This window comes from Acinonyx jubatus, chromosome E4, assembly GCF_027475565.1.
Source record: "Acinonyx jubatus isolate Ajub_Pintada_27869175 chromosome E4, VMU_Ajub_asm_v1.0, whole genome shotgun sequence".
NCBI lineage: Eukaryota > Metazoa > Chordata > Mammalia > Carnivora > Felidae > Acinonyx > Acinonyx jubatus.
In genome coordinates, this window is record NC_069395.1 from 62,237,246 (window position 1) to 62,264,706 (window position 27,461).

The following is a 27,461-nucleotide window of genomic DNA, read 5'->3' on the forward strand; positions in this document are numbered from 1 at the left end:
AAATGTATGAAGCAAAAATAGAATTGAAATGAGTAATAGTTCTACAGTAATAGTTGGAGACATCAATACCCTACTCACAATAATGAGAGAGAACAACCAGATGAAAGGTAAATAAAAAACAGAGGACTTAACATAATAAACCAGCTGGACCTAACAGACACACAGAGAACATTTTACCCAACAACAGATTACTCATTCTTTTCAAGTGCACATGGAAAATTCTCCAGGATACACCATATGTTAGGCCACAAATTAAGTCTCAATAGATTTAAAAGATAGATATCATACCCAGTATCTTCTCTAACAGCAATGGGATGAAGTTTGAAATGAAAAGAAATGAAAAACAGAAGAAAATTAGAAAATTTACACATCTGTAGAAATTAAACAGTAGAATCTTAATCCATGGATCAAAGGAGAAATCACAAGGGAAATTAAATGAGAAAATACTGAGAAATGAATGAAAAGAAAAATGTAACACACCAAAATTTATGGGATGCATCACAAGTAGTGCTAAGTGGGAAATTGTAGATTTAGACGCTTACATTTATAAAGAAGACAGATATCAAATCTTCAATCTAACTTTACAGCTTAAGAACTAAAGCTAAAGCTAGCAGAAGGAAGGAAATAGTAAAGATTAGAAATAAATAACAGAGAATAGAAAAACAGAGAAAAAGCAATGAAAGTAAAAGTTGGTTCTTTGAAAAGATTACAAAAATTGATACAAAGGCACAAAGAATAAAGATATAAAGAATTAGGGGAAAAAAGAAAATACCACTAGTATGCCACAGTAATAAGTACTGTAGACAAGATCCACTGATGGAAGTTAAAATGAGCGGGCAAAAGTTTAAGAAGAAAAAGGACACTTGTATAGTCTCAGAGTATCTCCCCTAAGATAGTTATTAACTACAACGGGAAAAATGGTAATTCTACAGTGGAGAATGCTGGTAGCCAATACTTTAATCAGGTGGTCAGTGTTAATGTCAACAGTAATAAGGCACATGGACATCACTTACTCCTCTCTATGAGGCTCTGTGATTGGCACATCAGGATTCAAACCCCAGGTCTTGTCAGACTCTAAAACATTATACTGCTTAATCACTTTTCTATAAGCAGACATATTCTCTTTCAAGAAATGGATAAAGGGATTTGTTGGCAAACGTATCAAGGGTAGTATACCAATCTGGATATTCTCTCACTTGCGAAATATACCCAGTTCTGTGGAGTTAGTGAGAAAAGTACAATTAACTAGTAAGGGAAGACAGGCTCTAGGTGAGGCTAATGCATAAAAGAAAAAAAACAGAATGGAAATGATATTTTTACTGATGCCTCACACACAGTAGATGGTAAGAGTAGTAATCATAGCAAATCCTCATAACAACAACAGATTTTCATTTAATACTATTTTAATCTTTATTTTATTTACAGCAAATGCTATTACATGTATTCATTCATTTAATCCTGACAACAACTCTATGAGACAGGCACTATCATTTCCCCCATTTTGCAGATGAGGAAACAAAGGCATAAAAAGTTGAGCAATTTGTTTGGGATCATTTAGTAAGTGGCAGAGCCTACTACACTATACTACCTCCGGGAAGATAGGAGTTTAATGAATAATAAGAGTCAGGCAGTATGCTAAATATCCAAATCCTCAATATTCCTGTCCAGAAATACTTTTTTGTCTTTTAACAAGTAGAATTTTACAAATGAAAAATCCAACGCTTTGTTGGGCTACTCAACATGTACTCAGCACACGTGGCCTCCACCTGGTGACACTCCGTAGTTTCTCTTCCACTGATTCACCGTGATTAAGTGAATACACTACCCTAAAACATTACGAATGTCCCTAAGGGAGCAGTACTCCCCCCAAACTGCTTGTTAAAGGCCATTAGGTGGTAAGATACAAAGCTGGGAAGTGAATCCAGGCCTGCATGACTCCAAGGTCAGTGTTCTTTCCAATACCAGACACAGACTTGTGTAACAGTTGAAATTAAAACAAATGTACAAACACAGGGGAGATGAGGAAACTATACAGCTGACCCCTGCACAACATGGGTTTGAACTGTGCGGGTCCACTTACACACAGATTGTTTTCAACAAATACAGTACAGTCCTGTGAATGTATTTTCTGTTCCTTAATGATTTTCTTAATAACATTTTCTTTTCTCTAGCTTACTTCATTGTAAGAATACAGTATATAAGACATATGACATACAAAATATGTTAATGAACTGTTCATGATACCATGAAGGCTTTCAGTCAACCATATACTGTTAGTAGTTAACTTTAGTCAAAAGTTAGATGTGGATTTCTGACTGAGCAGGGAGTCATTCTTAACCTCCGTCTTGTTCAACGGTCAATGGTGGTTGCAAATAATGGAAAGTTAAAGTAGTCTATAAAGTATGATAATAATATATATTTTTAAAAATTTTTATGTTTATTTGTTTTTGAGAGAACCACAGCATGAGCAGGGGAGGGGCAGAGAGAGAGGGAGACACAGAACTCAAAGTGGGCTCCAGGCTCTGTGATGTCAGAACAAAGCCCAACACGGGGCTCAACCTCACAAACCGTGAGATCATGACCTGAGCTAAAGTTGGACGCTTAACCAACTGAGCCACCCAGGAGCCCCTCAATTCAGAACTCTTGAGTGAGGACTAGCATCATTAACATGCTAGTTATCTGTATGGATCTAAGTTACGGAGATGGGGGTTAAGGCCTCCTGAAAGAATTTCAAAGACTGCTATTTCTTTTAGTTTTATGATTCCTATATTTTCAAATCTATTAAAGATGCTCTTCCATTCATCATTATATAAGCTGTATAGTATATGGGTACAAGTCATCTGTGTTATCCTAATCACTTTTTTATTTAATAATAGAAAATTCAGAATGTTGGGGAAAAACATTAAAAATCAACACTAAGTATAATCAGTGATACAGATCACAAATAGACAGTAAAAACATTCCCCCAAACACACATAAATAAATATTTCTATCTCAAGGAAATAAAGTACCTTCAGTATACAACTTCCAGATAATATTATCAACTTTTAAAAATGTTAATGTTATAAATAAATATTGATATACAGATACTACCGCAGCAGTAACCAACAATCTACATTTTGGTTACTTAATGGAATGTCTACACTTTAGTCATGTGTATGCGTGAACACACATATGTGCATACCATACACAAATATTTAGTAATCAACTCTATTAATCAATTACCTTTGCAATAATAACTTCTTTCTTCAGAATCTTCATAGCATAGTATTTTCCACTTGCCTTCTCTCGAACCAAAATAACTTTTCCAAAAGTGCCTTTACCTAGTAGTTTCAAATAGTCAAAATCATTCATTGTCTGAAAAATATAAATTAAAAAAATGTAATATGAAATATTTGATGCAATTCATTTATAAACATATAGGTATATGTTTGTGGTATCTACCCAAAAGTAAATTTTACCAATTTTTAAGCACACTTAAGTGAAGAAGAATCAGACTGGCAATGGCTACCTCACCAACAATCATGGATGCTAGAAATAATTTAAGCAATTCTCAGATACTAAAGGCAGCAACTGTGAACCTCAAATTCCTCAGCTAGCCAAACTATCAGTCAAGTGTAGGAGGAAAGGAAAAATAGAACCATTTTCATTCACTTTCAAGGACTCAAGTTTCTTTTTTTTCTCTTTTTATTGAAGTATAATTAACATAGAGTATTATATTAGTTTCAGTGCACAACATAATGATTCAACAGTTCTATGCACTTCTGAGTGTTCATCAAGGTAAGTGTACTCTTAATCCCCTTCATCTATTTCACCCGTCTTTTCCACCTGCCTTCTCTCTGGCAACCACCAATTTGTTCTCGTATTTAAGAGTCTGTTTTTTTTTTTTTCCTCCTTTGTTTGTTCATTTGCTTTATTTCTTAAATTCCACATATAAATGAATTCATATGGTATTTGTCTTTCTCTGACACTTCATTTAGCACACTACTCTCTAGATCCATCCATGTTGTTGCAAATGGCAAGTTTTCATTATTTTTTATGGCTGAGTAGTATTCCATGGTGTACATATACCACATCTTCTTATCCATCTGTCTATCAATGGACACTTGGCCTCTTTCCGTATCTTGGCTATTGTAAAAAATGTTGCAATGAACATAGGGGTGCATCTATCTTTTCAAATAGTGTTTTTGTTTTCTTTGGATAAATACCCAGTAGTGGAATTACTGGATCCTATAATAATTCTATTTTTAATTTTTTGAGAAACTTCCACACTGTTTTCTAAGGACTCAGGTTTTTAAGGACTTGGTAGTGTCACTTTCCCCAAACAACATGATCATCAAAAATGCGCCCCACAAACATTTCCAGATACATGTAAGGAAGCAGTCCTTTTCAGGGAAGCTATCTGAGAATGTACTCAAGCGAAGTAAGGATAGAATCCTAGAAAGTGAAAGATATGTGTATAAGAAATGTTGAAAATAACCTGGATCACAAGGAGAAGAAACCTAAGAAAGTGGCAGTACAAATCTGAGAAAGCAATTCGTGCAATCAGAGCAGAAAGGCAGGGAAGTCTAAGAATGCCTTTAATTAATCTGCCTGTATTCAGTTTCATTTCTCATTCCTAAGGCAGGTGATTCCCAGGATTTTGCCAAGCTGACCTGCTACTTGCTCTTTACAGCCCTCTAGATGCACACTTTTCCTGCTCTATGAGCATTCTTCCACAAACTTCCTTAATTTCGATATTGCTTGTGCACCGATGCCTTCCCCCACCCCCCAGCTTTTTGTTTGTATGGACTTATCTCTTTTTAAAATGCCTTTATTACCATTTTAATGGGCTTTTAAATGGAAGGGGAGATAACTGGGTATGCTCAGTTTATCATCTTAAATTTAAATTCAGTTCAGAGGGTTTTATGAATAACAAGTTCAGAATCTGGATTTTATCCTACAGATGATCAGAAGTTATTGAAGATTTTTATATTTTTTCCTGGTTACCACCCATCTGAAGTAAATGTCAAGAATGTCCCAAATCAGTGATCTCAGCTTCTACATTAAGAAACTGAACAAGAACAAATTAAACTCAAGAGAAATAGAAGGAAATAATGAAGATCAGAGCAGAAATCAATTAAATTTTAAAAAGAAAAAAAAGTAGAGGATCTCAGTGAAACCAAAAGCTGGTTCTTTGAGAAGATCAATAAAAATGACAAACCTCTAGCCAGATTGGCCTGGAAAATAAGAACAAGAGACACAAATTAACCAATGTCAGGAATGAGAGAGAGCTGACATCACTACAGATTCTACGGATACTAAAAGGATCACATGGGAATATTATAAACAGCTATAAGCTGCCAACACTATAAAATTGGCAATATACATGAAATGAAAAAATTCCCTGAAAGCCTCAAACTTTCAAAGCCCACTCAAGAAACAGATACCTTGATAGCCCTATGTTTACTAAGGAAATTGAATTTGTGGTCAAAAACCTCTCCACAAAGAAAACTCTAGGGCTAGATGGTTTCACTGCTGAATTTTATAAACATTTAAGGAAGAAATGATACCAGTTCTATGTACACGCCTAAAGAAGAAAGTTGAGAAAAAGGGAATACTTTCCAATTAATTCCATAAGGCCATCATTACCCTGATTATCAAAACCAGACAAAAACATTACAAGAAAGCTACAGACCAATATTCCTCATGTACATGACATGTAAAAATTCTAAGTTTTAGAAACAAATGCCTATATTCCCTTTCAAGTTTATTTGCTGTCTATAATTTTGAAAATTTTTCCAAATGTCAAATTATAATGTCTTAATCATTCAAAAATATCTTTAGTTCAAGGGGCGCCTGGGTGGCTCAGTCAGTTAAGCAACCAACTCTTGTTTTAGGCTCAGGTCATGATGTCATGGTTTGTGAGATCACACCCTGCATCAGGCTATGTGCTGACAGCATCGAGCCTCCTTGGGATTCTCTCTCCCTCTTTGCCCCTACCCTGCTCTCTCTCTCTCAAAAAAAAAAAAAAAAAAAAAAAAAAAAACAAAGGGGGGGCGCACCTGGGTGGCTCAGTCAATTGAGAATCTGACTTCGGCTCAGGATATGATCTCGCAGTTTGTGAGTTTGAGCCCCGTTTCAGGCTCTCTGCTGACAGCTCAGAGCCTGGAGCCTGCTTCAGATTCTGTGTCTCCCTCTCTCTGCCCCTTCCCTGCTCATGCTCTGTCTCTGTCTCTCAAAAATGAATAAACGTTAAAAAAAATTTAAAAAAAAAAACACTAGTTCAAAAGAAAAGTAGCAAAATGTATCAGGGAAAATAGCAATGTACATTTATCAATTTAACGAAAAATCAAACATGTGGCACTAAATATACAGAATATAGTTAACAAAGTTCGTGTCATTTGAATAACAGGTAGTATTAAGAAACTGTGTTTTCATTAATAGATTTTTCCAAATCAGGGAGTACTATATGACCACAAAGCTATCTGTGCTAGGTGGTCTCCAACGATGGCACCACTAAGTCCCCTGACTCCCTATACGCACATTCTTCTCATGAAGAGATAGACTCAACTTTCCCTCTCCCTGGGCCAGCCTTGTGTCCTGCTTTGAACACAGAATATGACCAAAGTGATAACATGCCAGTTCAGGTCCAGCCTTTAAATCTGGCAGCTTGTGTTTTCACCTCCTGGAAAAGTCGTAACTGAAAGCCAGCTTTCATGCCATAAGGAAGTCTAGACTATCTTCTGGGGAAAGGGGCCACGTAGAAAGAACCTGGATGATGAGACACCATATGCTAAGAGATCACATGGAGAAGAACCAAGTATCCAGAAATGTGAGAAAGTCTTTCTTGGATTTTCCAGCCTGGCCAATGTGCTAACACTGAATGCAACTGTTTGGGAGATCCATGGGAGACCCGTAGAACTGCCCACACAAACTGCAAAATCATGAGATATATACTGAAATACACTGTTATTGTTTTAATGTTAAACTTGGGTAGTTTAATTCCATGGCAATAACGAGTTGAGAGCTGTTATTCTCATAACTAGGCTATGATGTTATTTTTTGCTCAAAGCTTCATCTGAGCAGTACCCTCCTCAATTTTTAGCTAAATGCACTGAAAAATCATACTTCCTGCATCCTATTATTAAATATCACATAAATGGAAACTGAATTCTTAGGGATAAAAATCAGAAAAGAGTTTGTAAATTGCCTTATGGCATTTCCAGATGAAAAGCACTATGTAATTATATTGCTACATTCCTTAAGATTGCAATTCTTAGAGAAAAGGAGGTTTAAAGTATAATACTCCTATCTTTATATTTCACAGTTTGACTGCCAACCTTAAAAAAAAGAGAATTTGCATGGAAATTAATATTAGTAAAAGCATTCTATGTGATAAAATCAGAAACAGTTCCATATTTTGACAAAACTTCAGAAAACTTAAAAAGCATCTTTGATACCAAATGCTCACGTTCAGCACGGTACACACAGTAATTATCTAGTCTTTACAAGTGAAATGTAACCTATTACAAAATGTTTTCCTCTTTTCAATGGTGTTAAGGGAAAAATTCAGTAAGATTTTAATAAAAGATGAGAGCGTGGAGACTCTGCGGAAAAGTTAATCCTCTAAAACCCAATCCCCAAAATCCATTAAGCAAATATCGTACATAGTTACACTCTTTTCTTCCACGTCAATGTGGCCGTTTTAGGTTAAGAGATGCATGGGCACATATAACAAATGCTTCGTAAGAGTATTCAAATACACACTAGAATATAAGAGAAAGACTAACTGTATACTTCAAAATTCGGGTTAAAGAATATGACTATGTAACTGAAAATGAATACAAGAAACCACTCAGAAGAGAATACAGATGTTTTAACATATTTGGTCCAAGAGAATAATTTCCACAATTGCAATGTTACGAGCTAAACCAAACAAAGCCCAAAGCCCCATGGGGCACTAAGCAAAAAGGGGGGGTGCTCTCAAAAGATCCACCTCTTTGTCCTGCCAACCTCTCCACCACTGATGAGGCCGCTGCTCCCTCTCTGGATAGGCAGTGAGGGATCACGTGATTTCTGCAGGTCACACGGAAACTTCTTTTCTTCACTCTGCCTCCACATGCCAGCCATTGCTTTGAGTTAGTGTAGCCAGGCATTAGGTGACACAACTCCAAGAACTGGAGCCAGACTTAATGGGAAGGTAGAACATATTGCTTATACTTTCTACCAACTCAGGGGATGGTAAGTAGCCACCCTCGGAGAGGCCTACACTGGTCACTGAAAAATGAAGCCGAACACGGGGTGCCTGGGTGGATCAGTCGGTGAAGCGTCCGACTCTTGGTTTCACCTCAGGTCATGATCTCGTGGTTTCGTGAGTTCGAGTCCAACATCAGGCTCTGTGCTGGCAGCATGGAGCCTGTTTAGGATTCTCTCTCTTTGCCTCTCTCTCTGCCCTGATCCCACTCACGCTCTGTCTCTAAATAAATATACTTAAAAAAAAACTGAGCAGAACTTTGACCCTCATTTGGCCTTTTATGCTGTGCCCCTTCACATATCTGACAGGGTCTAGGGAATGGCCCCTTGGCAGACCCAGAGTAGGCACTTCTGAGTCCTCCAATCAAATTCTTTTGAAAGACCATCTTTTCGTTTAAACACAGAACCACCAATAATTCTGATTATGAGGCCCTCTGCTTCCTTCCCACCACCCAGTATCTTTCCCTAAGGGACTCTTCACCTCGGGTGGCAGGTTTTGGGCAATACTCTGCCACTAAGAGAAGTGACCATCTGTCTGCTTGAGACGAGTAAATAGTCGCGACAATTCTCAGCAGAGCTACCACAATTAGTAGCTAGTCTCTTCATCCTGTCACTCGTTTTTCAAAAAGCGAACGACGAAGAAAACAGACACGGTAAACTACGAGAAAGGTGTTCTTATTTCAGAATATCTGTGTTTACAGTTTGAAATGAAAAATCATCCGAACTCCTACCATTCTTTTCGTGATACTGGAGCCACGTAAAGGATGTTGTTTTAGGGAACTAGGGAAGTGACAGTACTATTTAATCCTTTTTAACCAAATTGTTAGAAACATCACAGGATAGTGGTGCACAGGTTCTATCTTTTTTTACACTCTTTGTTACTTAAAACAGTTTCATACTATTTCATTTAAGATGAAATTAAATAAAAAAGAACAATGGAAATCAGATACAGGTCAAATAAGTCAATGGATCCCCCCATTTTCAAAATACTTTTGACTGTATCAATTTTGAATTTTGGAGACCCAGTTTCAGTGGGAGTTTTCTTAGAGAATCTGCTTTAAAAACCTTACTTTCGGGGCACCTGGGTGGCTCAGTCGGTTAAGCTTTCAACTTCGGCTCAGGTCACGGTTCGTGGGTTTGAGCCCCACGATGGGCTCTGTGCTGACAGGTCCGAGCCTGAAGCCTGCTTTGGAGTCTGTCTCCCTCTCTCTCTCTCTCTCTGCCCCTCCCCAGTTTGCATTCTCTCTCTCTCAAAAATAAATACACATTGAAAAAAAATTTTAAACCTCACTTTCTACCACTATTTTGTAATTTTAAAATTCTACTGATTTTCCCAAGAGTTCACCGTATAAAATGAAATTAACTAATAATGAAACACTGAGTAAGTGCAACAGCTTGACATAATATTTTGAGAAACTGACTACAATTGTAAGGGAGAATATCTAATTTTGTTCTCTAATATAATTTGGTCATGTAATGAGTATAAATAATTATAGTGATTATAAAGGCTCAAGATGTATCAATCAATAAGTTGCACACTGAAGTTATACAGTATAGAATTGAAAGTCCTTACATGCTTGAAAAGATATTTAATTTATCTCAATGTCAGATGAATCACTGTAAAATGAGGGTAATAATAGTACCTACCTCATACGATATTTGTGAGGATTAAATGAGATAATACATATAAAAGTACTTCTGAGAGCACAGCACAAAATATACTTCTAATAAACATTTACAAGTGATAATTCGTGAAGGTGATGAATTCTAAGATAATCTGCACTTGTAACGGCAAAATGAGAAAACTGCATTGTGCTTTTATGATGATTTATAAACAGCCTTACCAGAAAAAAAAATCTCCATACTTTTCCATTTTTACATCTTTGAAAACATTTGTCTCTCTTCATTCAAAATTCTCTGGTTAAGTTTCCATAGTCATTTCCAAATTCTCTCATCCATCAGTAACAGTATTTCTCGTTAGGGTGTTATAAACTCCCCACTTTCAACCAGGAACTGCCCCAACAGCAGCTTTTTAGTAACATGGGTTGTTAAGCAGAGTTTTAGCAATTCTACAGACTTAGGGTATAGCTAGTATCATCTGGGGTAGTTTATAATTCAAAGGATGAGATTAACTGGGATCTGATTTTAAATTTATGAGCACAGTCAAATTTTACATTCATCGCGTACATGTGCACATAGATGTGCAGAAGCAGCTTTCTTATCTCTGAGTAGGTGAGGAAAACTACATTGTGGGGTTTTTTTGTTTTTGTTTTTTGCAATGACTGAAGAACCAGGTAGGCGTTAAGTTGATAAAAGAAAAGAGGGATTCACTTCAACTAACAAAAAGAGTATAAGTCTTCAATGAAGACACCACTTTTGGCCAAGATCAAGCATAGAATATTACTGTAATTAGAACAGAAATTTCAGGGGCACCTGGTGCCTCAGTGGGTTAAGTTTCTGACTTTTGATTTTGGCTCAGGTCATCTTCTCACAGTCCCGTGTTGGGCTCTGCACTGACAGCATGGAGCCTGCATGGGAATCTCTCTCTCCCGCTATCTCTGCCCCTCTCCTGCTTGCACTCTCTCAAAATCAATACAATAAACTTAAAAACAAACAAACAAACAGAAATTTCAGAAAAGGATAGAATAATTAATGAGCCATAGGTTGTGACAGTGTAACTTCATCAAGTTCACACGTGTAGCAGGTGGGAAAAGGAGGATTTGAACTCAAGCAGTCTAACGCCAAAAGAGTTCTTCATCATTATGCTAATAGCAAATTACATGGGTAATTACATTAAAAATTAGTGTTCTCCTACATCAAGATGAAATTTACAATTTATTATAACAAATATATTCTAACACGATAAATGGCACATTCATTTACTTTGAACACTGAGACCTTTAGCTTAATCCTAAAATACCATTTTCACACAAGGAAGTTGCTTTTCAATTTTCTGTAGCAATGAAAAACATAATTTATAATTTCCATCAATCTCTAAATTGGCATTTATTAATCTGGAGCACTCAGGGAAGGAAAGTCTGTTTCCCTCACTGGCTCAGGAGCAGCCATTAAAATAAAAACTATTATTTCCAAGACTATTTGTGTTCCCGCTGATGCTCATAAGGCTGGGGCTTCAGGTAGGAAGCACACTACAACCGTTTCCGCTTCTGCTCTCAGAGCGTACAAAATAAATACCACATGGAACAGGACCCAATCATTAGGGAAAACATTATTTCCAAGTTCTAAAATGGTATTAAAAACAATAAGAGGAAAATGCAAATTATAAACCAGCATGATGGCACTTCAGTCAACAACAACCTGAGAAGCCCTATCAGCAGTCAGTGCGAAGTGCTGAACCACGAAAATGACGTTTAAATTACTTGGTTTTAAACAATGACAGGTATTTCAGATTTACCTGGATAAACACCACCCTCACCCATATAGTTGTACCGGCCAACACGTTTTACAAATGGCAATTTTTAGTGTGTTCCTTCCACACGCGTAAGTGCCGTGTCTGAGTAGGGGAATAAGATACTATTTTCTACCTTTCTTTTATGATGGGTTGTGGAAGCGTCCATCTCTTCCTCCCCTATGTTATCAATTTGTGAAGTTGGACTACAATTCATTCTCTCCTCTTCTTGTCTCTGAAGTCTGTCTGCTACAGCCTGAATAGCTTCTGTCCACTCTTCCCTATAAAAACAAGTACAATTTCCCATTAATGAAGAAGGGTAAATGAATCAAATATGTCCCTTTTGTAAAATATGACATTAACACAAATAAAGTCTACTCCAGGATAATACCCCCACATACACATAAACATATCTTCTCACCCTTACTCAAAGGTGAAATTAATCCCCAAAGCATTTAACATTATAGACCTTAGGGTTGGTTGTAGGAGCATTTATTTAAATGTATATTTTCAAAAAAAAGGAAAGAACTATAAGAAAATTTAGTTAAAATTCTTTAAAAGTACAATTAAATTTTATTGCCTATAAACATCTTTCCATAAGGTAAATTGACCCCCAAAAGCTTGTTGCACCTTGAAAAACTTTTTTGTCTAGCTATTGTTTAGTTCATCATTGAAATAGTCAAGATCTTTACCGTCGTTCAATGTAAGTTCTAAGAAAAGGTTTTCAAATCCAAAGCCTTCAACTGTTCCCAAATCACAGAGAAGTTTTTTTTTTAAAAAAATAGCCATAGTTCATAGGTAAGACAGTAAGTCTCAGGAGCTCTAATTGACAGCTGTGTTATCAGATCAAGAATCATGTCTTTCCATATAAGTTTTTAAAGCAGTGTGTCAGTTTCTTAAAACAAAGTCTATGAGAATTTTGAGTCAAACTGTCTTAAATCTATGGACCGATTCCGGGGAAATTACTATCTCAAAAAATTAAATTTTCCAATCCATAAGCATGGTGTATTTCTACTTTTATTTAGCTCTTTCACTTCCCAATGCAATCTGTGACTTTGTGTGAAAAGGTCTTGCATATTTTAAATTGAATTCCTTCCGAAGTGCTCTATTTTTAACAATATATTAGTTTTCATTGAAATATATTTGACATACGGTATTATATTAGTTTTAGGTGTACAACATAGCTATTCAACGCTTACATGCAATATGAAATGCTCACCACGTAAGTGTAATTACCATCTGTCACCACACAAAGTTATTACAGTACTACTGGTTATATCTGCTATGCCTTATTTTACACCCCCGTGACTTATTTTATAACTGGAAGTTTGCATTTCTTAAAACCCCTTCACCTATTTTGCCCATTATCCCATACCTTTCCCTTCTGGCAACCACCAGTTTGTTTTCTGTATTTATGAGTCTGTTTGTGGTTTTATATGTTCATTTGTTTTGGTTTTTAGAATCCACATGTAAGTGAAAGTACATGGTACTTGTCTTTCTCTGACTTATTTCACTTAGCATAATACCCTCTATGTTCATTCATGTCACAAATGGCAAGATTTCATTCATTTTTATGGATGAAGAGAAATATATCACATCTTCTTTATCCATTCATCTATGGACGGACACTTAGATTGCTTCCATACCTTGGTTACTGTAAATGCTGCATAAACACTGGGACATATATTCAATCTTATTGAATTAGTGTTTTCATTTTCTTTGGGCAAATACCCAGAAGAATTACTGCATCATATGGTATTTCTATTTTTAATTTTTATAGGAACCTTCATACTATCTTCCATAGTGACTGCACCACATTACATTCCCACCAACAGTGCATGAGTGTTCCCTTTTCTCCACATCTTCACCAACACCTGATATTTCTTCTGATACTAACCATCTGACAGGTTATATCTCATTGAGGTGGTATCTCATTGTGGTTTTAATTTGCATTTCCCTGATTATGAGTGATATTTAGCATCATTTCATGTGTCTGTTGGCCATTTGTATGTCTTCTTTGGAAAAATGTCTATTTAAGCCCTTTGCCCATTTTTTATTGCCCCAAATTATTCTTTTTTTTTTTTTTTGGCTTTGAGATGTGTGCGTTCTTTATATATCTTGGATATTAACCCTTTATCAGATATCTCATTTGTAAATATCCTCTCTGATCCAGTAGGTTGCCTTTTCATTTTGTTGATTATTTCCTTTACAAAAGCATGTTAGTTTGATGCAGTCATAATTGTTTATTTTTGATTTTGTTGCCCTTGCCTTAGAAAACAGATTAAAAAAAATACTGTTAGAACCACTATCCAAACGTTTACTACTTATGTTTTCTTTTAAGGGCTTTATAATTTCAGGTCTTATATTTAGATATTTATTCCAGTTTATTTTTGCATATGATATAAAAAAAAAAAAGTGGTCCAGTTTCATTCTTTTGCATGTAGCTTTCCAGTTTTCCCAGCAACATTTACTGAAGAAACTGTCTTTCCCCACTGTATACTCTAGCATATTTTGTCATAGATAAAATGACAAAATAAGTGTGGGTTTATTTCTGGGCCGTCTGTTCTATTCCATTGATCAATGGGTCTATTTTGTTGCCACTCCCAAACTGTTTTCCTTATCATAGCTTTCTAGCATAACTTGAAATACAATTTTGTGATACCTCTAGCTTTGTCCTTCTTTCTCAAGAACGCTTTGGCTATTCAGGGTCTTTTGTATTGCCATACAAATTTCAGCATTATTGTTTCAGTTCTGTGAAAAGATTATCTGTAGATTGCTTTGGGTAGTATAAACATTTTAATAATATTAACTTTTTCCAATCCATGAACATGGCATATCTTTCTAATTATTCGTGTCACCTTCAACTTCTTTCACCAGTATCTTACAGTTTTCAGAGTGCAGGTTTTCACCTCCTAGGTTAAAGTTATTCTTTTTGAATTAATTGTAAATGGGATTCTTTTCTTTTAACATTTATTGATTTCTGAGCGACAGAGACAGAGTATGAGCAGGGGAGGGGGAAAGAGTGAGAGGGAGACACAGAATCCAAAGCAGGCTCCAGGCTCTGAGATGTCAGCACAGAGCCCGATGTGGGGCTTGAACTCATGAACCATGAGATCATGACCTGAGCCAAAGTCGGACACTTAACTGACTGAGCCACCCAGGCACCTCAAATGGGATTACTTTCTCTTTTTGATAGTTTCTTATAAGTGCATAAAAATGCAAGAGATTTCTGTATATTAATTTTGTATCCTGCAACTTTACTGAATTCATTTATTAGTTCTTATAGTTTTCTTGGTGGAGTTTTAGGGTTTTCTATATCTATAATATCATTCACCTACAAACAATGAGTTTTACTTCTTGCCAATTTAGATGCCTTTTTTTTCCCCCCTTGTCTGACTACTGGAGCTAACACTTCCAGCATAATGTTGATTAAAAGTTGTGAGACCAGACATCCTGGTCTTGCCCCTGATGTTAAAGTAAACGCTTTCAAATTTTCACCATCAAGTATGATGTTAGCTGTGGGTTTGTCATATACAGACTTTAATATGTTGAGGTACAATCCCTCTATGCCCACTTTGTTGAGTGTGAATGGAGTTGTATTTTATCAAATGCTTTTTCTGCATCTATGGAGATGATCAGAAGATTTTTATCCTGCATTTTGTTAAGGTGCTGTATCACACTGACTGATCTGTGGATACAAAATCATCCTTGAACCCCTGGAATAAATCCTACTTGACCACAGGGAATGATCCTTTTAATGTATTTTGAATGTGGTGTGCTAAAACTTTGTGACAATTTTGTGTTTATGTTCATCAGAGATATTGGCCTATAATTTTCTTTTTGTCGTGTATTTGTCTGGTTTTGGAATCACAGTATTGTGGCCTCGTAGAATGAATTTGTAAGCAATCTTACTCTTCATTTGTTTGGAATAGTTTGAAAAGAACACAGGTATTAACTCTTCTTTAAATGTTTGATAGAATTTACCTGTGAAGCCATCTGGTCCTGGACTTCTGCTTGTTGGGAGTTTCTTGATTACTGATTCAATTCTATTACTACTAATTAGTCTGTTAAGATTTTCTACTCTTCCTGTGTCAGTCTTGGAAGAGTCTCTGTTTCTAGGAATTTATCCATTTCTTCTAGGCTGCCCAATTTGTTGGCACATAATTTTTCATAGTAGTTGCTTTTAATTCTATTTCTGTGCTGCTGGCTATGACTTCTGTTTCATTTCTGATTTTATTTGAGTCCGGTCTTTCTTTTTTTTTTTTTTTTCCTTTTTAAAGTCTGACTAAAGGTTTATCAATTTTGTTTTGCTTTTCAACAAACCAGCTCTTAGTTTCACCGAATCTTTTCTATTGTTTTTTAAGTCCCTATTTTATTTATTTCCACCCTGGTATTTATTTCCTTCCCTCTATTAACATTGGGCTTTGTTGGTTCTTCTTTTTCTAGTTCCTTTAGGAGTAAGGTTAGATTGCTTATTTGAGATTTTTCTTATTTCTGGTTGTTGTTGTTTTTAGGGAGGCCTGTATCATTGTAAACTTGCCTCTTATAACTGCATTTGCTGGACAGCAAAAGTTTTGAATTGCTGTGTTTCATTTTCATCCACTTTTTTTATTTCCTCTGTGATTTCTTCAAAGACCCATTGGTTGTTTAGTAGCATGTTGTTTAGACTCCACATGTTTCTGTTTTTTTTCCAGCTTTTTTCTTATAATTGATTTCTAGCTTCATATTGTTATGGTTGGGAAAGATGTTTAATATGATTTCAATCTTAAATGTATTAAAACTTGTTTTGTGGCTTAATATGTGATCTGTCCTGGAGAATGTTCCATGTGCACTTGAAAAGGATGTGTCTTCTGTTGTTTTTGGATGGAATGTTCTGTATATATGTTAGGTCCATCTGGTCTAATGTGCCATTCAAGCCACTGTTTCCTTCCTTATTGATTTTTTTTTTTTTTTCTGGGTAATTTATCCACTGATGCAAGTTGGGTGTCAAAATAACCTCCTATTATTATATTACTGTCAATTTCTCCATTTATGTCTGTTAATTTGCTTAATATATTCAGATGCTTCTATGTTGGGTGCATAGAAATTTACAACTACTATATCCTCTTGTTGGATTGATCCCTTTATCATTATGTAATGCCCATCTATGCCTCTTGTTAAAGTCTTTGTTTTAGCCTATTTTGTCTGATAGGAGTATTGTTACCTACCCCAGCTTTTTTTTTCCCACTTCCATTTGCAAAGCATACATTTTTCCAGCCCTTCACTTTCAGTCTGTAAATGTCTTAAGGTCTGAAGTGAGTCTTTTGTAGACAACATTTGGATGGGTCTTTTGTTTCTTCCCCATTCAGTCACCCTTTATCTTTTGACTGGAACATTGAGTCCGCTTACGTGAAAAGTAATTATTGATAGGTATGTACTTATTGTCATCTGCTGGCATAATAACAACTGGCATACATAACCGTTTTCTGGTTGTTTTGAAGTTTTTCTTGGCTCCTTTCTTCTTTTGCTCTCTTCCCTTATGATTTTATGGACTTCCTTTAGTGCTACGCTTGCATTCCTTTCTCTTTAGGTTTTGTGTATCTATTATAGGTTTTTGATTTGTGGTTCATATGAGGTTGATAATATAATAATACTTTGCAGTCTCCTTTAAGCTGATGTTCGATTAACTTTAACACATTCTAAAAGCACCACAGGTTTACTACAACTCTCCACATTTTATGTATTTGACTTCGTATCTTACATCTTTTATTTTGTGTATCCATTAATTATTGTAGATGTAACTGGTTTTACTACTTTCATCTCTTAATCTTCATACTAACTTCATTTTTTTTTAATTTTTTACGTTTATTCATTTTTGAGAGACAGAGACAGAGGGCAAGTGGGGGAGGGGCAGAGAGTGAGGGAGACACAGAATCCGAAGCAGACTCCAGGCTCCGAGCTGTCCGCACAGAGCCCGACGTGGGGTTCGAACTCACGGACTGTGAGATCATGACCTGAGCTGAAGTCGGACGCTTTACCGACTGAGCCACCCAGGTGCCCCAATACTAACTTTATGTGTGATTGATTTACTACTACCTTTACCATGTTTGCTTTCACCAGTAAAATTTTCCTTTAATCATTTTCTTAGTTCTCATTATCATCTTTCTTTTCTTCTGAAAAAGTCCCTTTAACATTTCTTATAGGGCCAGTTCAGTTGTGATGAACTCTACTTTCATTTGCCTGGGAAACTCTTTATCTTTCCTTCCACTGTGAATGATAACCTTGCTGGGTATTCTTGGTTGTAGGTTTCTTTCTTTCATCACTTAGATTGTTATCATGCCACTCCCTTCTGGCCTGCAAAGTTTCTGCTGAAAAATCAGCTGACAGTCTTACGGCATTTCCTTTTTATATAGCTTGTTGCTCTTCTCTTTGCTGCTTTTTAAGGTTTATTTTTTTATATCTCACTTTTGACATCTTAATTGCTATGTGTCTTGGTGTGGATCTCTTTGGGTTTATCTTGTTCAGGACCCTCTGAGCTTCCTGGACTTGGCAGTCTGTTTCCTTCTCTAGGTTAGGGAAGTTTTCAACTATGACTTCTTCAAAGTAGTTCCCCCCCCCCCCCACCTTTTTCTCTTTTTTCTTTTTTGAGAAGCCTATAATGCAAATGTTACTAAGTTTGATGTTGCCCCAGAGGTTCCTAACCTATGTTCATATTTAAAAAAAAATTTTTATGTTTATTTTTGAGAGAGAATGTGTGTGTGTGCAAGTGGGGGGAGGGGTAGAGAGAGGGAGACACAGAATATAAAACAGGTTCCTGTCTCCAAGCTGTCAGCACAGAGCCCGACGCAGGGCTCGAACTCATGAACCATGAGATCATGACCTGAGCCGAAGTCGGACGCTTAACCAACTGAGTCCCCAAGTGCCCCCCTACGTTCATGTTTTTAGATTCTTTTTACTTTTTGCTGTCCAGCTTGGGTGTCTTCCACAATGCTGTCTTTCAGAGTAGACTGAAATCAGACTGCTGCTGATTCCCTCTGAGGGATTCCTGCTGGGTGTGGAGGGGCAGGAGTGGCTTTGGAGGGGTACCTGACAGAGCAGGTCCACAGGGCAGGCGCTACAGTGCTAGCGAGGTAGAAGGAGAGGATCAGAACTGGTGCCTGCCAGCATAGACCAACTATACTGAAAGAGGTCAGAAAAATGGCACCTACCAGTTCTTCCATTCCCAGAGAATATTCCTACAGATCCCTCAGCCTCCAGCAAAACGCTACAATTGGTCAATACATCTCCTTCATGTATAGCCCAGAAGCTTTCAAACTACTGCCTCTGAACTGGGTCTCAGAGCAAGTGATACTGTGCACCCTTTAAGGACAGTGTCTGTTTATCTATAGTCCTCCAACTTTCCTGGAGTTAAGACCCATTAATTTTCAAAGCTCTTGAGTTAAGCCCCACTGATTTTCAACGCCAGACGCTATGGACGCTTGCCTTCCCAGTGCAAATCCTCAGGGCTTGGGGTGTCTAATCTATGTCCTCCCAGAGGGCCTCAGCACCTTGATAGCCCTCCTGCTTGTGGGTCAGTGTGTCTGGGGTTTGGTTCCCAACTTTGTCTCCATAACTCCTACTCTTTTCTAGGTGGTTTTTAAAATATAGCTCTAGCCGTGAAGAGCTGCCCTGCTAGTCTTCAGGTTTTTCTCAAAGTGAGTTGTACTACACGTAACTGCAACACTGGTGTGTCCGTGAGAAGAGGTGTTCTCAGGATATCCCTACTGTGCCATCTTCCTTAAATGAAATCGGTTGAATTGTTTTCTTAGGATGTTTCTCTCTTTGGCAACATTCTTCACTTTCTTCAGACCTCTTGTGAGTTACCTAATCTTCATGCTATTGTGGAGGGTTTTTTTTTAAAGTTTAATTTTCTAATTTTTCTTGGTAGCACTTACAAATAAAGTTGGTTTTTGTATGTTGACCTTGTACCCTGAAACCTTACTAAGTTGATGTTATCAGTTCTAATATCTTTTATTTTTCTGGATTTTTTATACATGTGAACATGTCTACAAATAAGGACAGTTTTACTTCTTCCTTTCCAATCTATTTGCCTTTTACTTATTCTTCTTGCCTTATAATACTCTGTATCAGACCATCATTACAATGTTAAATAAAAGTGGTGAGAGAAGACATTCTTTTTTTTTTTTTAATGTTCATTCATTTTTGAGAGACAGAGACAGAGCATGAGCGGAGGAGGAACAGAGAGAATGGGAGACACAGAATCTGAAGCAGGCTCCAGGCTCTGAGCTGTCAGCACAGAGCCTGATGTGGGGCTCGAACTCACTGACCACAAGGCAGGACCTGAGCTCAAGTCCAATGTTCAATCGACTGAGCCACCCAGGTGCCCCGAGAGAAGACATTCTTAATGTGCGCCTGATCTTAGAGAGAAAGCAATGAAGCTTTTACCTTTGAGTATTATATAAGCTTTTGGTAGATAGATAAGGTTTTGATAGATAGCCTTAATGAGGTTGAGTAAGTTCCCTTCTATTCCTTGTCAGACAGCTGAGTGTTTTGGTTATAAAAGGATATTGAATTTTGGCAAATACTTTTTCTATATCATGTAGTTTTTCTACTTTATCCTACTAATATAGTGAATTTAGTTGAATGCCTTCAGAAAATGCAACTGAGCTCTTGGATAAACTCTATTCGGCCACGATGTATTATTCTTTTTCTATATTTTTTGAATTTGACTTATCAAAAATTTGTTAAGAAATTTTGCGTTGATGTTCACAGGTATATTAGAGTATAGTTCTACCTTCTTATGATGCCTTTGCCTGGTTTTTGAAATAAGGGTGACCTTACAAAATAAGTTGGAAAATGGTCCCTTCTCCACTATTTTCTGAAAAGGATTGTGTAGGACTGGTAATAAATATTTCTTTAAATGTTTGATAGAACTCACCAGGGGACCATCTGGACTTGGGAGTTTTCTTTGAGGTAAGGATTTTAAGTTATTACCTCAATTCTGTTCATGGATATTGGCTATTCAGGTTTTCTAATGTTTTCTTGGATTGATATTGGTAATTTGTGTCTTCCTTCTCTCTTTTTTTTTTTAAGCAATTTTCCAAGATGTTTCTAATTCTTTGGTTTATTGATTTTTATTTTTGTTTTCTATTTCATTGATTTCTGACCTCTACTGTTTCCTCCTTGATGTTTATTTTGGGTTTATTTTTCTAGTTGCCTAGAAAGGAAGCTTAGGTTATTGGCTTAACTTTGTTCTTTCCAAATATAGGCATTTATTTAATGGTTATAAATTTCCCTCTAAGCACTCACTTAGCTACATCCCACAAATTTGTACATGCTTTGCTTTCACAGTTATTCATCTAAAAACAATTTTCTGGGGCTCCTGCGTGGCTCAATCGGTTTAGTGTCTGACTTTGGCTCAGGTCTTGATCTCACCATTCATGAATTCAAGCCCCGCATCAGGTTCTGTGCGACAGCTCAGAGCCTGGAGCCTGCCTCAGATTCTGTGTCTCCCTTTCTCTTGGCTCCTCCCCTGCTTGCACTCTCTCTTTCTCTCTCTCTCTCTCAAAAATAAATAAACATAAAAAATAAATAAAACAAACCAAAAAAACCCCACAAGTTTCTAATGGCTCCTATGAATTTTGTTTTTGACCCAATGATTTTTTAAGAGGTATAATCCATTTTCAACTTAGCTACATCTTTTTTTTAAAGTTTATTTATTTTGACGGGGCACCTGGGTGGCTCAGTCAGTTGGGTGTCTGACTTCGGCTCAGGTCATGATCTCACAGCTCGTGAGTTCGAGCCCCATGTCGGGCTCTGCGCTGACAGCTTGGAGCCTGGAGCCTGCTTTGGATTCTGTGTCTCCCTCTCACTCTGCCCCTAAGCCACTTGCATTCTGGCTCTGTCTCTCTCAAAATAAATAAACTTAAAAGATTTTTTTTTAATGTTTATTTATTTTGAGAGAGAGGGAGAGCACACATGCATTGGCAGAGAGAGAGGAAAAGAGAGAGAATCCCAAGCAGGCTCCACACCGTTAGCGCAAAGTCTGACATGGGGCTTGAACCTATGAACTGTGAGATCATGACCAGGGCTGAAATCAAGAATCAGATACTCAACCGACTGAATCACCCAGGTGCCCTTATTTTCAACGTAGCTCTTCTTTATACTTAAAGTTTACTTCTTATAGATAGTACATAAGTGGTCCTCATATTTTTAATTCTGAAACTCTCTGCCTTTAACTACTGTGTTTAACCCATTGATATTTAATGCAATTATTTATATGATTACACGCAGTCTACCATTTTACTGTTTTTTACACTTCTCCTTTCTTTTTCCCCTGTTTTTGTTTCATTAAATTTTTTCACAATTCTATTTCAATTTTCCCGTTGGCTTTTCAGCCATTTTTTAAATATTATTTTTATATATAGCATTAACTTTACACGGTCAACCTACATAATATACTCTGGATTAATTTTTTATGATGCTATTTCTCCTCATATTAGCATTGTAGTCATCAGATGCTTGCTTTCCTTTTGGCAATTATTCTTGAAATTATAACATTCCTCCTCAACTTAGCAAAATCTAATATAACATGTCCACACTACTAAGTCTTCTTAGAAAATGCAGTGACATCATAAGACATTAACCCCATTTTCCCCTCAACCTCAATTTGTATGTTTTTACTTCAGATTTTTTATTCTTTATACAATTAAACCACAAAATATTATTATTCATAAGATCAATATTCATTTGGTTTTATCAATTTATTTACCATTTTGTTTTTCATTCCTTTCTGTATCTCTTCTCCCATCCAGGATTATTTTTATTGTGTGTGAAGAATACCCTATTAGTATTTCCTTTTCTGCAAGTCTGCTGGTGAGAAATTGTATCAATTCTTGACTGAACTTACTAAAATATTTAATTGAAACATTTCCATCTTACTTTCATTCTTGGAACATATTTTTGCTCATTACCACTTATTTTCATTTAGCACTTTGAGACTATCATTCCATTATCTCCAATTATCATTCTATCCCATATATTCCAGGTCCAGTATTTCTACTTCTATCACCTTTTAGTCTAACTGATGCTCCTTTGAAGGCAAATTATCCTTTTTCTCTACCTGCTTTGAGGATTTTCTCATTGTCTTTGTTTTTAAAAGTCTAATGGGACTAAGCGGGTTTTCTCTGTATTTGTCCCTGCATGGGCTTTATAGAACTTCTTCAATATGTGGTTTGGTATCTTTAGCCATTTTAGAAATTTTTCAGCAACTATCTCTTCAAATACTTTGTGCCCCATTCTTACTCTTTTTCGAGACTCTAATTACGTAAACGTTAATACCTTCTCACTGCATTCCTTTCGCCTTACATTCCACTCTGACTTATTTTTATTCTCTATCCTTATCACTTCATGTTTCATTCTGGATATTCTGTTATAACCTAGGTATGAGTTCCTAATTTTCCCTAACGTTAGGCCTAATCCACTGCTGAAACCATCTACCAGCACAAAGAATTTTAAATATCTTATTTTTCAATTTTAGAATTCCCATTTTATTCTTTTTTATAACTTCTAGCTCTCTGAATTTCCCAGCCTTAACTTTTATTTCCTTGAAAATACTAATACAGAGTTCTTTTAATTTCTGTCTGATAACTCCATTATCTAGAGTGCTTATGAATCTGATTCAGTTGTCTGTTTTGTCTCTGTGGTTCGTGAATCTTTGAATCCTTGTTTATTTTTTTAATGCATATCGAACAACGTACATTAAAATTGTAAATAGTTTAAGATTAGTTATATTTGCTTTTAACAGGCTCCTAGGATACTAGCAAAAGTGGATCATGTTAACCAAATTTAAGACCTGAAATAATTTAAAGCTAGATTTCAGTCTTTAAAAGATAAGTTTAAATCCAGTTTATCCTTTCTTCTTAGTGCCAACCTAAAAGGTACTGATGTACCATGACCCCTCTTTGGTAGGCCCTGGATTCCAGAATGTGACTCCTAGATCTGACAGCTACTCCACATGTTAACAAATCAGACAGTTCTAGAATTGGCAGGGACCCCTAGTAAAACAGTGGGCTCATCTCTCTAGGTTTCACTCTTCCATAAAGTTTTGATCCCATAATTCTTCACAGCCAAATTGGCTCTTGTATGCCTTTTTTTGTTTGTTTTAAACCATTTTGTCCACCTTTTCTAGGAGTTCTTAGGTGGACTACTGACCTAAATTACCTTATTCACCATAACTAACATATATATGTATGCTCTGCAAAACAATATTGGGTCCAAATATCACACTAATGAAAGAAAGCACGCAATCTTCTTATTACTAAGTAATGCCAGGAAATGTACTTAATTTGGGAAACAGAATGCAGACCCCAATGAAGCAAGTACACTTATCTTTTTAATTTAATTTAAAAGAATATACTACTTATATGAAAACTAATTTTCACAAGCTGATTATTTACTTAAAAATAAACATTTAATTAAAACATCTAATACATGTATGTGACTAAAGCCATGGTGTAATATTAACTTAGGGTCATGGGGAAACCTTGGCATTGTGAAGAAGTAAAACAAAGCATTATAGGTAAAATGATAACAAGTATGCACTAAGAACAGTGGTATTCTAAGGCAAACAATGTTAAGTTTTGAGTGGGGACAGAGGAGAGGAGTGATTTGTAAGCAGAGATGTACAAGATGAGCTGGTACAGAAAGAAACAAGCAAGGGAAGGTATTTCTGACACAGGGGCAAAAGAGCGAGGAAGAGCCATAGGCAATGTGAGAGTCCACTATGGAATCAGTAGTTGGGAAACTATAAGTATAGCTCACCACAGCTGAAACACGTGCACACATAAACATGTGGGCATGAGTGCAATAGGGCCATCATGGTGATAAAGAAAGTGATTAGCTCTAAGAAAGGAAAATAGCCTGGGTCTGTAAAGTGGATGTTCCAGTATGACAAAATAAACTATATACGAAAAATCATATTTAACAGTAAGTAATTTGAAATGCATTCATTAAAACCAGAGAAAAAAATAAATGTATCTGCTATCATGAAGACTATTAAATGCTGTTGAAAAACAAAATAACAGGGGCACCTGGGTGGCTCAGTTAGTTAAGCGTCCCATTTCGGCTCAGGTCATGACCTCACGGTTCATGAGTTCAAGCCTCGCGTCAGGCTCTGTGCTGACAGCTCGGAGCCTGGAGCCTGCTTCAAATTCTGTGTCTCCCTCTCTCTCTACCCCTCCCCCACTCATACTCAGTCTCTTTCGGTCTCTCAGAAATGAATAAACATTAAAAAAAAATTTTTAATAAACTAAATAGAATAAAAACAAAAAAATAATTGTCCTATCAGAAAAGAAGAGACAAAATTACTATTTATCTGCAGATGCTATGCTTACAAAAACTAAGAACATTTTGGGAAAAAAAAAATAATGGAATAATAATGGAAGTCTTGCTTTACTATATGTTTCCTTTTCTATGAAATTGTTTTTCTTAATTTTCTTACTTCTACTTATGGCCTTTTCTTTCCATTAGAAGTTAAAAATTTTATAGGGCTTCTCTAATTAAAACCATGTGGTCTTAGTGCTGGAATGACAGAAATCAAAGGCCGGGGGGGGGGGGGGGAACCTAAATATACAAATATTTATGTACATGTGCCATCCATAATGAGTGAGGACAGAATGGATTATTCAATGAAAAGAAATGGACAAAAGAACAGAGCTGAGACAGTGGTCTCATCCTTTGGAAAAAAAATAGATTCCAAACTTCCATCATTCAATAAAACAAATACTTTTTTTTTTTTACATAGATTAGAGATACATATTTCATTTACAGCAAGGATGGATTTTAGACTGGCAGACAGAACACAGAAAATATATAGCTTTCCTAGTTCTCACTACATCTTTCTAAGTCTTCATTAACATTAAAGTCGTATAAAATCTCCAGACACCAGAATCTAGATGAATACAGAAAAACACACTCCAATGGTAAATCTAAACATGCTGTTTTTCATTTTTACTAAAACTGCCTTCTAGTCATAAATGCAAATAAAAACTGATTGTTCAGAAAAGTAGTGTGATATAATTGCAGGAACTATTTTGAAGTCTTAAGATATGGCATAAATCCAGCTTTGCAAAAACATAAATGGCAAAATTAATCATGCTTCAATGGGATGTTATAAATCCACTAAGAATCATATTTTCAAAGAATGTACAGTGACATGGGAAAAGTTCCATTCATTCAGCCAGTCAACAAATACTACGTCGGATCCTGGACTGTGTTATAAAGATAGAATATTGAGCAAGGAAGATACAATCCTTGCTAGTCAAGAATCTCATAGTCCAGTGAGAAAAGCAAACAGAGATTACAGTGGTGATACACCAGACATAAAAGCTGTAGGGAGATACATAGTATATAGAAGGGGGGCCTGGCTCATCTACAAGACTCAGAGGTTTTGTAGGAAATGTGATTATTTTAAGCTCAGATCTGGCAGATAAATAGGTATTAGCCCAGCCATGGTTATGAGCGGAAGCATAAGCAAACTGAGGACTTAGCATCTAGAAATGCCCAAGGAAGACAGGGTAGACAGGGGAAAAAAGACATCCCAAATTGTATGTATACTCAAGACCTAAATACATCTGCACAGAGTAAGACTGGAAGTGTAGGAAAGAATTATCTATCCTTAACTGGGATCATAAAATTACAAGTGATTTCTAGTCTGCTTTCATTTTTCTTTCTTTTCTAAAGTAATCACATATTATCATTCACTGTTCATTGATCAAAAGGGTATTATTAAAATAATACTTTCCTGTTTACTAGGTCTTGGGGGAGGTGTTTTTTGGTTTTTGTTTTAAATCTTAGACAAGTCTCTTAAGACCTAATTTACTCATTTGGAAAATAGGGCTAACAACATTTAACTTCACAAAGTTGCTGATTTGGATCAACTATGATAATATCCGTGCAGGGAAATGATTCTGTGGTTGTGGTTGTTGGACCTAAGTCAGAACCAGAGCACAAGATAAGAGATTATGAAGACAGATTTGGGGGTGGGGGTGGGGTGCAGCGGTTGTAGAAATGCGTAGATCAGGAGGATGAAACTATGGCCCTGATGAAGTCGTCACTCTCCTCTTTAGCATGAGGACGGTCCATGCCAATCTATGCTGGTAGCTTTTTCTCGCGGAGCTTAGCCCCAATCTCATAATCCTTCTCAATGTCATAGTCCAGGCCGCCACCAGCAAAACGTCACGCTGCTTGAAACCTTTCGCTGTTACTAGCCTCAGAATTCCAAATATGAACACAATTCTACCATTATTTAAGGGTAGTTTAGTTATAAAAATGTCTTAATTTATATTTTAATTGGTGAATGTCCTGTGCTTTGCTAAGAAGCGAATCTCACAGCAATTCTAGAGGCTTCGATTTAGGGTGTTGCAAGCCTCTGTTATTCATTATTTATACCAGAAACAGAATTATTAAGGGACTATTGGATTTTACAAGTATGTTCACATATATTTACAAATGGTGAAGTCAGATACACATATATCTTTTTACCAAGTGTTGCTTTTTCACAAAATAGGAAAAACATTTCTTACCTTTCCTCTGGAGTATCTACATGAAATGTTCTCTCTATAACAGTGGTCCACTGGAGACATCTGATAATAAATGTGTTTGGCTTTGGTCGTTCTGTTTTCATTAACTGGCATTCTAGAAATGACATAAAATGTCTCTTTGAATATACTTACATTTAAACCAGGAAGTAAAGATTTGAGAACTAGAGAGTTCTACTCTATGCAACCTCTCAGCTTTCCAGGGCCCTCCATTCAGGGTTGTTCACAATCTGACCTCA

General features: G+C 36.4%; 1 protein-coding gene across 4 annotated transcripts in view; it reads right to left on the reverse strand.

Moving 5' to 3' along the window:
• AKT3 (AKT serine/threonine kinase 3) overlaps positions 1 to 27,461 on the reverse strand; it is a 306,189-nt gene that overhangs the window by 117,704 nt on the left and 161,024 nt on the right. For all 4 annotated transcript variants that reach the window (XM_027046228.2, XM_053209310.1, XM_053209311.1 and 1 more), the window contains 3 exons: positions 27,208 to 27,319; positions 11,781 to 11,925; positions 3,226 to 3,357 (listed from right to left, as the gene is read on the reverse strand). In XM_027046228.2, coding sequence (XP_026902029.1) covers positions 3,226 to 3,357; positions 11,781 to 11,925; positions 27,208 to 27,319 — 389 coding nt within the window. The remainder of the gene's footprint in view (positions 1 to 3,225; positions 3,358 to 11,780; positions 11,926 to 27,207; positions 27,320 to 27,461) is intronic.